Below are 11,294 nucleotides of genomic sequence, written 5' to 3' on the forward strand. Positions count from 1 at the left end.
TAAGTGTTCTTTAAAAAATAAAAAATGTCACCTCTTTGTGAATTGATCACTAAAATGTATTGCTTTGTTGAAAAAAGAAAAGAAAAGAAATTTTGAGAGTTGCTTTTGACCTTACAAATACAACGAAGACGCAAAGGTAGCAATGGCTAATTAGATTGAGAGAATGAAAAATTCTTTGGAGTATCATAAATGTATACCCTTCACTTTCACATGAATTGTAAGTCTTACCATAAATTTAATTAGGGAGACTCAAACACATTTATGGGAGTACCCAATAATTACCCTTGAGAGAATAAAATACAACCTTGATGAACGCGGACCAATAGAAGCCTCAATCCAATCCAATGTTCATTACGTAGTTAGTTGACTTTTGATTTGAACCAGAGTCAGATCATGGATGGAACCCAGTACCTTTTAGTTCAATTCAGTGTGTCATTCATTCTATTGAATTGAATTTCCAGTTTTCAACTGATCTTTTGTGAACAACAAAACAATATGAATGCTTTGTCACGTAACTGCAAGACCTATCTAAACAAACCTACTGACAAATATATATATATATATATGAACTGATTTATTGATATCCACTGGCCTCGGGTCCCATAAATTTGTTAACATAATAAATAAGTTTAGCCCTCATCATTTCTCCTCGATTGTTTGATTGCTTCCTCTGTATGGCGAAGGCTGCTTAGAGCTGAGTTGGTCTTCAGGGTTTTATAATTGTTTTGTCCGTAGGCAAAAGAGGAACCCATATCATATAACAACATTGACCTCTAAATTACAAATTGCATACAGGACTGATTTGATAAGGTATCCCAAAAGAAAAAGAGGTAAAAGAACAAGGCAGGAAGTCAAAACTAACATCAGCTCCTTAGCGTTTCTATAAACAAGTCTTTCAAAAAAAAAAAAAAAAAAAAAAAGGACATTGGAATTCAATAACTTAAAATAGTACCACAGATATCATGGAATCCCTATGTTGAAGGAGCCAGATGCTTCAATTTTGCCTGTAAGATTACCGCAGCTTCATCTGCTATGCTTTTCTTTTTAGCAGCCACCTGCATTTAGCATTTTGCAGTCCTTTATTAAAGGGAACAAGAATACAATGTAAAGCCAATTTAAAAAAAAAAAAAAAATTGTCCCATTTTGCTGCGTTTTTCTACTTATCCAAAAAAATAGTTGCATTTTTACTATGATATTCCTTTCATAATCTAATAATAAATATAAAATCTTAAGTCATTCTCCAGCGCCGCCCCCCCCCCCCCCCCCCCCCCCAAAAAAAATGACTAACCTTTTCTTCTTCTTCTTTTTTTTTTTTTTTTTTGAGAGAGAGAGAGAGAGAGAGAGAGAGAGAAATTGGGGGTGGCGGGTTGTCAATGACAGTAGTTGGTAGGACTCCTGCCAATACATAAGGCTATGCAAGGAACATACTAAAAAAAACTAATGTTTGAGAACCAATCTAGCCAAAAATAAATTGGTTGATGCTAAAGCTCCAAACTGGGAAAATTTTACAGGCAAAATGGATCCTAAAATTTTTATTTTTGTTTGATTGGTGATAGTCGACCCATTTCAACATTCATGGGAAATTCAGACACAGGATAATCAGAATATTTTGGAAGGGGGAAGAGGAAATGAGATGGATAGCAGAAAGAATCAACAAAACATGCCCAAAAAAAAGTCAACCAAGTCATTCATTAGGCACTTCCATGATGGGTATCAAGGCCATTCATTTGATTCGTTGCAGAAATAGGAATGGAAGTTCTTAAATTGTTGGAATTCTGTAGTCAGCCTCACCAAGGAGAGGAGTATATTTTGGAAGGCAGAGATAGACGAGGTTGGTCAAATTTCATGTCATCCATCGGAGGTTCAATTCCTGTAAGAAAAGGGGTGCCGAGATGGGGGTGTGGAAGGAGGCATGTATGTTCACAAGGGCTCAAAGTGACAATGGAGGAGCCGCATTGAGTCTCCCATGAAAAAACTAGTCCAACTGTGGAAAGAGATAAAAAATCAACCAAAATTGAGGAGGGCACTAATCGTGGATTCTAAAAGCAAGGAAGAAACAAAACCTCAACAATAATTCCTTTATATCCAAAGCCTCAACATTACAGCTATAACAAGTCAAAATTAAAAAATTCTCATTCCAAAATGTTACTGATAATGTTGTTTTTTTTTTTTTTTTTTTTTTTTTTTAAGTAATAAAATTTTATTTAAAAAAAGTTTACTTCATGGTCACAAAGATGAACACAAATAATCTTTAAAAAATTAAAGAATTAGACAGAAAAATGAAGTGAGTCGTGGAAATCTAGAATAGAATTACAATGAGTAAAACCCCACACATGAGACTAATCAAACAAAGTTCAGGTCAACAAGGATTTTTTTTTTTTTTGATAAGTAAAAAAGAAGTATATTCAAAAGGCTACCTCATGAAAACAGAGGCAGAACAGACAATACAGAGGAAGAAACAAACAGAAAAAAGAAAAGAGAACAAGAAAACAAGCAGAAAACAACAAATAACTAAATACAAAGGAGAGAACAAAGGAACAAAGGGAGAGAATCACTAGAGGTGAGTCCCCAAGCCCTAGACCAATCAAATAGGGAACCACAAAAATAAGTGAGCAACTGGTCATCGGATTTGTCCCTGTCCTCAAAAGTTCGCCAATTCCGCTCCCTCCAAATACACCACATTAGGCACAACGGAGCTAAATTCCAAATGCTAGAAGAGTGCTTTCCAAACTAGTTCCACCAACTGAAGAGCATTTCTGCAACCGATCTAGGCAAGACCCAAGAAATCCCAAAAGATCTGAAAATCAAGCTCCACAACTTATAAGCTTTTTCACAATAGAGAAGCAAATGATTCACCGTCTCCCCATTGCAACGACACATAATACACCAATCAACCAGATCAAAGCCTCTACACCGCAAAGTGTCCCCTGTAAGAATCTTCTCCCAAGCTGCAGTCCAAACAAGGAAAGAGATGTGCGTAGGGGCCTTAACCTTCCAAATACCTTTCCAAGGGAAAGTAAAAGGCAAGGGACTTCGAAGCTTGTCATAAAAGGAGCGAATGTTGAAATCCCCCTTCTTCGACAATTTCCAAATCATGCGGTCTCCTTGCTCGGAGTGAGGTAAACAAGAATCCAAGGTATGGAGAAATTCATCCACCTCTCCCATCTCCCAAACATTAGGATCCCTAAGTAAAGGAACCTTCCAGCTTCTCCGAGCCTCGGTCCCCAATCTTTCGAGAGACGAGGCCACAGAAGCCTCTCTATTAGTAGCAAACCCATACACAACCGGGATTGTAGCCGATTCTAAGAACTTTCAGTTTTCTCGAAAGTGTTTATTACATTCCTTCCACACTATCCACATCAAACATAATGGAGCAAGGTTCCAAACATCTGACAAGTGCTTCCCAAATCAATTCCTCCACCCAAACGGTATTTTAGAAGGAGGAAACAAAGTAGTGTTATGGGCTGACTTGAATCCAAAAGTTTTACACCCAATGGGTAAAAAAGCCTTCCTAGATAGTAGAAATCCAACACAAGGTTAGAGACACACGAGGGCCCTGTTGTGGCAGCGCATCCATCAAGAGAAGCTTACAATTGTGACCTTGTTAGCAGAGAACCCCTACCGGCACATGATTGTCCACAACCAACAATGGGAAAGTACCGATCAGGCTTGAAATAAGGTTGAGAACTGCCCTAGTTGCACCGGAGACAATGTGAATGGAGAAAATAAAGGAGGAAGGCAAGATTTGGAGGAATTCAATGCACTTTTTAAAAGATCCAGACCAATTGCTACTACCCCCTCAGCTGCACGATTAAGAAACTTGTGAAGAGCAATGAGGTTTTTAATGGGCCAATAATTAAACTCAGTATAAAGGAAGGATGCTCTGGGTACTCACCAAGTGCTGTAAAGATACAGTAAGTGAAATTACTATGGAGAAGAATCTAGTCTTCTTCTGTGTAAATCCAACAGAAGGGAGATGGGAAAAGAAGCTGGTCCCAAGGTGTTGGGAGGGATGGATGCTTCCAAATGGGTACTGACACGAACCAATGAACTTAGCAGATATTTGGGGGCACCCATTAAGGTATTTGATGTGCAATCCAAGGCGTTGTTTGTAGTTACTGAGGAGAGATGGAGAAACTCAATGGAAGATAGGAATATGAGGTTTACAGTTAATCCAATCACTTAAGGTGCAAGAGAACTCCAGAATCCATTTCGACAATTAACTATAAGGAAAGATGACCCAGGAGGAATAGGAGAGGCGTAGCAAGTATGGATCAGGGCTTCTGACATGTCTCTAATGAAGCTATGATCTATCTCTTGGAATATAAAAGGGTCAAATAACCCCAATAAAAGAATAGAGAGGTTATTTAGCATGCTTGTGGGAAACCAAATTGGATATGATGTCTCCAAGAATTGTTTGAAGCCTATGGGGAAGTCCGTTTGAGAATTGGGTAAGCATTGGATGCAAGGGGCATGACAGGGGGTGCAACTGGTGTGGGATAAGTGGGTGATGGACTTTATCAGTGTAGTTGTGGGAAGCTACTCCGTTTCTTTTTTGTTGCGTAATGTGGAGGATGGTTTTAACTGGGTTCTCAGTGGGGGCTATGACCCAAATGATGATAGGCTAAGGGGCAACATGTGGGAAGAATTAAGACATGTTACACAGAAATGTGAGGTGGTGTTATGTGTTATTGGGGACTTCCAATAAATGTAGTCAAGTTTCCTAGATAAAGGCTAGGATGTGACAATTTCACTCCAGCTATGATAGAGATCTCAAACTTCATCACAGATTTGAGGGTGACAAAATCTGCTTTCCAAGCACCATGAATATAGTCTCCATGACGGATCCCTAGTCTATGGTTGTTGCTTGTGTTTACCAAATGCTTCCATCCATGACTTTGTTTTTTCAAAATTACATTCAGGAGGACTTGTTGGACATTTTGGAAGAGATAAGATGGCTGCTGCCTTACTGGAGGACACATTATATTGACCATGACTTCAGAGGGATGTTGAGAAGATTGGACATATTATATTGACCACGACTTTAGAGGGATGTTGAGAAGATTCTTAAGCATTGTCATATATGTCAAGTCTCCAAAGGACAAAAGCAGGGTTTTATCCTCCAATTCCAATACCTCAAAAGCCTTGGGAAGATTTGAGTACATATCTTGACCTAGGGCTTCAAAGGACATCAAGAAGGTTTGACTTTATTCTTGTGTTGCTGGATAGATTTTCCATAATGGCTCATTTTATACCTTGCTGAAAGACATCTGACGCATTGAAGATCATTTAGGTTTACTTCCAAGAGGTTGTGCGATTGCATGGTCTTCCCAAGACTATCATTTCAAATTGTGATGATAAGTTTATGAGCTACTTTTGGAAAACCTTACAGATAATCTTGGGCACTAAGCTAAAATTTTCAAGTTCCTACCACCCTGAGACCGATGGTCAAACAGAAGTTGTTAACCGAAGTTTGGAAACCTTTTTATGTTGCCTCGTCAAGGAATATGTTCCATCAGGATGTGATTCTGCCTGCAGCAGAATTTGCTTATGATAAATTAACAGAACTATAGGTTGACACCGTTTGAATTGTCATAGGATTGATGAAAACCTATTGACCTTATGCCTTTACCAACTGATACTAGGACAAGAAAAGAAGCCGAGGATTTTGCAAGACATCAGGATGTGAATCTGCCTGCAGCAGAATTTGCTTATTATAATTTAACAGAGCTACAGGTCGACACCATTTGAATTGCCACAAAATTGATGACAACCTATTGACCTTATGCCTTTATCAACTGATATTAGGACAAGAAAAGAAGCCGAGGATTTTGCAAGACATATCTACAAGATCCATGAGGAAACTCAAAAGAAGATTGTGATTAGCAATAAGCAGTATATGTCTCATGCAGACTCACATATAAGGTTTGTGACAAAGTTATGGTAAGGCTACGACCTGAACGATTTCCAAAAGAAGAATTTCAGAAATTGCATTCAAGGAAAGCTGGACCTTACAAGGTCCTACCTACTTTCTCTCTCTCTTCCCTATTCTGGTGAAGATGGACAAACGTATTGAAAAACTTCTGAGAGATTTTTTATGGAATGGGATTGACAAGGAGTATAAATTCCATTTGGTTAGTTGGAATCAGATTTGTAAACCAGTTTGACATGGGGGGATTGGGTATAAGAAACTTGAGAAGATTTAATCAAGCTTTATTAGAGAAATGGCTGTGGAGATATAGGACCGAGAAGGAGCATCTTTGGAGGAGGTTTATTGAGGCTAAGTATGGGAATGAATGGGAGGGTTGGTGTTCTCATTTTGTGGAGGATCCCTATGGTGTGAGAATTTGGAAATTTATACGACAGGGATTGTCGAACTTTTCCTGGTTTCTTCATTTTGATGTGGGGGATGGTTCTAGAGTGAGGTTTTGGCATGACGTACAGTGTGATGATTGCCCACTTAAGGTGGCTTTCCCAGAGTTATTTAGTATCGGTCGCCAAAAAAAAGCCTCAATAAATGATGTCCTACATCTTTCTAATGGGATGTCCCATTAGGATGTTCGTTTTTCTAGATTGGTCCAAGATTGGGAACTACAGCCTCTGGTTTCTTTTTTTGGATCTTATCTATTCCAAGCTTGTTAGGGGGGAGGGTATGGATAGACCCTGTTGGAGACCTGCCATGAGCAGGAGTTTTGAGGTTCATAGTTATTATCACTCCCCATCAGCTCTTAATAGAACGCCTTTCCTGTGGATATTGGTGTGGCATTTGAAGGTCCTGCCTATAGTGGCTCTCATTTCTTGGGCTGCTTCTCTAGGGAAGATTTTATCCATTGACAATCTCCAGAAGAGAGGTATTATTGTATTGGATTAGTGTTGCATGTGTAAGAGGTGCGGGGAGTCTGCAGACCACCTTCTCCTTCATTGTCCAATAGCTTACGAGCTGTGGACAATGGTGTTTTATTTATTTGGGCTCCAATGGGTTATGCCAAAAGGGGTTATTGATTTGTTTGCTGCTTGGTAGGGATCTTTTGGAAAACATAGAAATATTTCCTTTTGGAAGGTTGTGCCACATTGCATCATGTGGTTCCTTTGGCAAGAGCGGAACTCAAGAAGTTTTGAGAATTTTGAATGGTCTATCCTTGATGTTAAAGCCTTCTTCCTTGATCCTTCATACCTTGTTAGATTGTAGCATTCTTTTCTTTGTCTACTTCTTTAGGTAAGATTCTAATTACATATAATCTTTGGAAGAGGCATATTCTAGTACTTGATTGGTGTTATATGTACAAAAGGCGTGTGGGAATTAGTAGATCATCTTCTGTTTCATTGCCCTATAGCATATGAACTGTGGTCTTAGGTTTTTTGCTTGTTTGGTATCCATTGGGTTATGCCGCATAGGGTTATTGAGTTGTTAGCTTCTTGGTAGGGCAAGTTCAGTTGACATTGCAATATAGCTATCTAGAGATTTGTATCGCATTGTTTGATGTGGTGTATTTGGCGTGAACAGAATGATAGAAGCTTGGAGGGTTGTGAACTGTCCAATCTCTCTCATTGAATGGAGTCTAGTTTTGCCAACTTATTCTTGTTTTTCCCTTCTTGTTTTACTTGATGATTGTTATTTGAGCTCTTGATTTTTACCCCTATAGTCTATGAAGCACGGGTGTGTTTCCAAATTTGAGTGTAGGTGCGGAACTCAGCAATTTTTGAAAAAGTAAGGTGCGGGTGCGGCAATTAAAAAATTATTAAAAATATTTTTATTTATATTTTCTATATATTTTTACTATTAAAATATTCTTAAAAAACACATTACTATGGCCTTGGCTCACAAAACAAAGAATGAAGAAGGCAAGAAACACAAAACAAAAAAGAGAACACAAAAGAAGCAACAAATATTCAAAATAAAATTGAGGAAGGACAGATTTAGGATGTTTGGGCCTCATTCAAAGCTGATTTTGGCTGTTCGGGCATGATTCAAGGCTGATTTCGGCCTTTTTTGGTTAGTTTTGGCCGCCGGCCAATATGATCTGATTTGGCCGATACGACCTGATCTCGGTGCAAGCAGCAGGGTTAGTTGCCACACCCCGAGTCGGACTCCGGTGTGGCACCCTCCAGTTGGTGCTTCCTAGCCTATAGTACATTTCCAGTGGTTGGCTATTTCTTAATAAAAGTCTTTTTGTTACTTATCAAAAAAAAAAAAAGATTTGGTTGAGCATTGTAGTTTGAGAGCAGTTTGTAATTCTCCTTGAGAACACCCCCGGTGTACTTAGTTTTGTTTTTATTAATAAATTTTTGTTACTTATTAAAAAAAAAAAGTACTAAAGAAGCTTGGGCCAAGCGCATATTTACTTGTTTAATATGGAGGTTATGGAGGGAGAGGAACAGCCAGACATTCAACAAGAAGCAGTTAACTGTTTTGGAGCTAAAATCTAACTTCTTGATATCGTTAATTGAGTGGTCCCAAACCACCGGCATTAGTGATTTGAAAAATGTTAGCTCATACCCCCAAAAAAGAAGAAAGATTTGAAAACTAGTACAGATTTTATTGACATTCTCAGTATGTAATGTAATGTATGGTGTTTGATTTATTTTATTTTATTTTATTTTATTAGTGATGGTATTTTATTGATGAAACAAACTCAAGTACACAGGAAGTGCACAATGGGAACAAATTTTAAAACTGGCAAAGAATGTTTAAAAAAGAAACCTGTATGCATGAAGTTTCTATCCTCTATGTCAATAAAAATAAATGAGCTATTTAAGAGCCAACTACTGATTTACAAGGTTCAAGTGGAAACGGGAATGGGCTATCAGAACATACCTCTACGAGTTGGTCAAAGTTGGATCTCAGCAAGTTGATTTTACGGTCACAATAATCTTTGCCTTCAGCTGTTGTTTTCTGGTTATAACACAATAAAAATAAAATTCCTCCTTAATTATAAAAAAAAAAAGAAAAAAGAAAAAGAAAAACCCTAGTTAGGAATTGAAAGCAGAGAGAGAGAGAGGTACCTCAATGAAGTATCCAGTGCCAACATCTACAAGGACTTTATCAGCATCATCAAGAGTTCCAGGAACATAAAGAGAAGCAGTAAGAGGTACGAGCAATTTCTTTCCTTTGGGACGGAGAGAAAGGTCTTCGAGGGCAGAGGAAGCGACCTCAAGCCGACTGGTGGCGGTTCGTATATTGTTCAGACTGTCCTGAAGAATATTAACTTCCATATCAGCCTGCTCCTTCACTGCTTTCACCTGCTCCACGCTCATCTTCTCCATCTCCGCTGCCGCTGCCGCTGCCATTCTCAACACCTCTTCTCTTCTCTTCTTTACTCTCCTATAATAAATATAATATTTCATTACTACTTATTACCACTTCCACTTATATATTTTCCATAAAAATTTAGGACCCAAAAATACGGCCCCTATAGCTCAGTGGTAGAGCGTCAGTCTTGTAAACTGAAGGTCTGTAGTTCGATCCTGCATGGGGGCATTCGTTTTTATTTTTCCCTGTCCATGCTTGTTTATTTATTTTAAAAATTTTGTTACTTCTTTTTCAGTTTTTTGTAATTGTGTTGTATTCAAATTATTGTTTGGCTCTTTCTCCATATATATATATATAAATATATATATATATATATATATATATATTGTTTAGCCTTTTTTCCTAATATGGCCATGTTTGGAGCTCCTTAATGCTATTACAATTTTTTTTTTAAGAGAGTTTCAACTTATAACATACGTTCTTGATGATGCTTTTTATTATTAAATCAAGATACCAATCGATTTTTGGTATAGGCGAGGATTGAACTTTAGGTGTCTTATTCAACTATCAGAAACTTTACTAATTGTGCTAACTAAAACCTACGCTATTACATTGTTAGTTACCAAAAACCTTGCGTGTAATTTTGATGCAATAAAATAATTTTATGTGTGGTTGTGTTTAGCGTTGTCATATGCTATTACATTGTTAGTTACCAACTTACGACTAAGGAAAAGTAAAAACTTGAATGTTGTGTTTGGATGGCAACAATTGGAGTTGGATTTGGATTTGGATTTGAAATCCATTGATTTTTGAATGCCTTGATTTGTAATCCATTGAATTCCTTGTTCGAGTCTTTTTAAACAATGAAAGATTTGAAATTCATCATTTGAAATTCCATTGTTTGGATACCTAAATTTGAATTTAGATATGGATTTGGATTTAAGATCAATAAAATATATTTTTAATTATTATTTTTTCTTAATCCTTCTACATTTTAATTTTAGTAACAATTTTAATAAATACATGAGGTAATAAAAAGGTCATTGATAATCCAATTGACAAGATGATGACGAATAGCTACAAAACTTGTTAATAACGAATATTGACATGGTTGTTGTGCAATGGGAGAATTACCCCATTTTCTCGATGTCTTCCCAATTGTCAATAATTAAAATTCGCCGCATTTTCAATTTGTTTTACAGAAGCATCACAGAAGCTAAAGTGAGAGACTTTGTAACTCTACTTTCATGAACAAAAAGCACAAAAATCCAACATGTGCAGCTTGATATTTGGGTACAAAATAACCAACAACCACATCATCATGCTCATACTAGAGGAAGTAGGATATGACAGATCTAGTGTATGTATATACATATACCTAGTCTATATATCTATATATAAAACTAAAGCCTCTGAAACTCTCACAATTTTCCACGTCAACACAATATTAAAAAAAAAAAAAAACTTTTCTGAAACCAAAAAAATAAAAAAAAATAAACGCAAAAAAAAATCTTTTCCAAAACCCGATAAATACAAAAACCAGCCTTCTTCTTCCTCCAAAACGCAGACCCCTGCCAGTCCTCTCTCTTCTCTATTTCTCTACCCTCTCCTTCCCCAAAACCCAACACTGAAAATCAATCTCACCAAGAAGCCATCCCCACACTATCAGGTCCAAAATAGAAAGAAGGCATCACTGATCTCCACCTTTGAGCGCTGACAACAACCATCAAAACTGGGCAGATTGCATCAGATGGTTGAATTAGAACTTTGTTTCAGAAAATTAGGGTTCGTTTTCTTCTTCTTCTTCGTCTATTTCTTATTTTTTGAGATTTTCAATCAAAATTGCATAAAGTTGATTTTTTTTTTCCATTATCAAACCTAGGGTTTGATTCGATTAATTAGCAAAAATCATTGGTTGACTTAAGAGTACATATCATTACATGTTTACAAAAGTAGACAATTATCCGTATAGCTTAAATATAATTCACATAGCATACAGATTTAACAACAATGAAGCCTTGCTTCCAATTTCGTAGTTGCCAAA

The 11,294-nt window shown here is 37.2% G+C and overlaps 1 protein-coding gene and 1 non-coding gene across 3 annotated transcripts; one reads left to right on the plus strand and one right to left on the minus strand.

Annotated features, from left to right (window-relative positions):
* Positions 1–732: 732 nt before the first annotated feature.
* On the minus strand, positions 733–9,333 carry LOC126717970 (prefoldin subunit 5). 2 transcript variants are annotated; one of them, XM_050419981.1, is made up of 3 exons: positions 9,004–9,331; positions 8,816–8,893; positions 733–1,055 (listed from the first exon to the last, which is right to left on the minus strand). In XM_050419981.1, exons 1-3 carry the CDS (start codon positions 9,286–9,288, stop codon positions 972–974), a joined length of 447 nt encoding a protein of 148 aa, XP_050275938.1. In that variant the 5' UTR covers positions 9,289–9,331; the 3' UTR covers positions 733–971. The 2 variants fall into 2 exon arrangements, with proteins under 2 accessions (XP_050275938.1, XP_050275939.1); XM_050419982.1 differs by lacking the exon at positions 733–1,055 and adding an exon at positions 1,336–1,984 and having other exon boundaries at positions 9,004–9,333.
* Positions 9,334–9,406: 73 nt separating this feature from the next.
* Positions 9,407–9,478, plus strand: TRNAT-UGU (transfer RNA threonine (anticodon UGU)). Its single transcript has one exon. It is a non-coding gene; the product is annotated as a tRNA-Thr (tRNA).
* The last annotated feature ends 1,816 nt before the right edge of the window (positions 9,479–11,294 follow it).

Source organism: Quercus robur, chromosome 3 (assembly GCF_932294415.1).
Source record: "Quercus robur chromosome 3, dhQueRobu3.1, whole genome shotgun sequence".
Taxonomy (NCBI): Eukaryota; Viridiplantae; Streptophyta; class Magnoliopsida; order Fagales; family Fagaceae; genus Quercus; species Quercus robur.

Coding starts and splice junctions, on each gene's coding strand:
- LOC126717970 (XM_050419981.1), bottom strand. CDS start 9,288: ATGGCAGCGGCAGCGGCAGCGGAGATGGAGAAGATGAGCGTGGAGCAG. Junction 8,894..9,003: donor GCACTGGATACTTCATTGAG/GTACCTCTCTCT, acceptor TGTTATAACCAG/AAAACAACAGCTGAAGGCAA. Junction 1,056..8,815: donor ACTTTGACCAACTCGTAGAG/GTATGTTCTGAT, acceptor TGCTAAATGCAG/GTGGCTGCTAAAAAGAAAAG.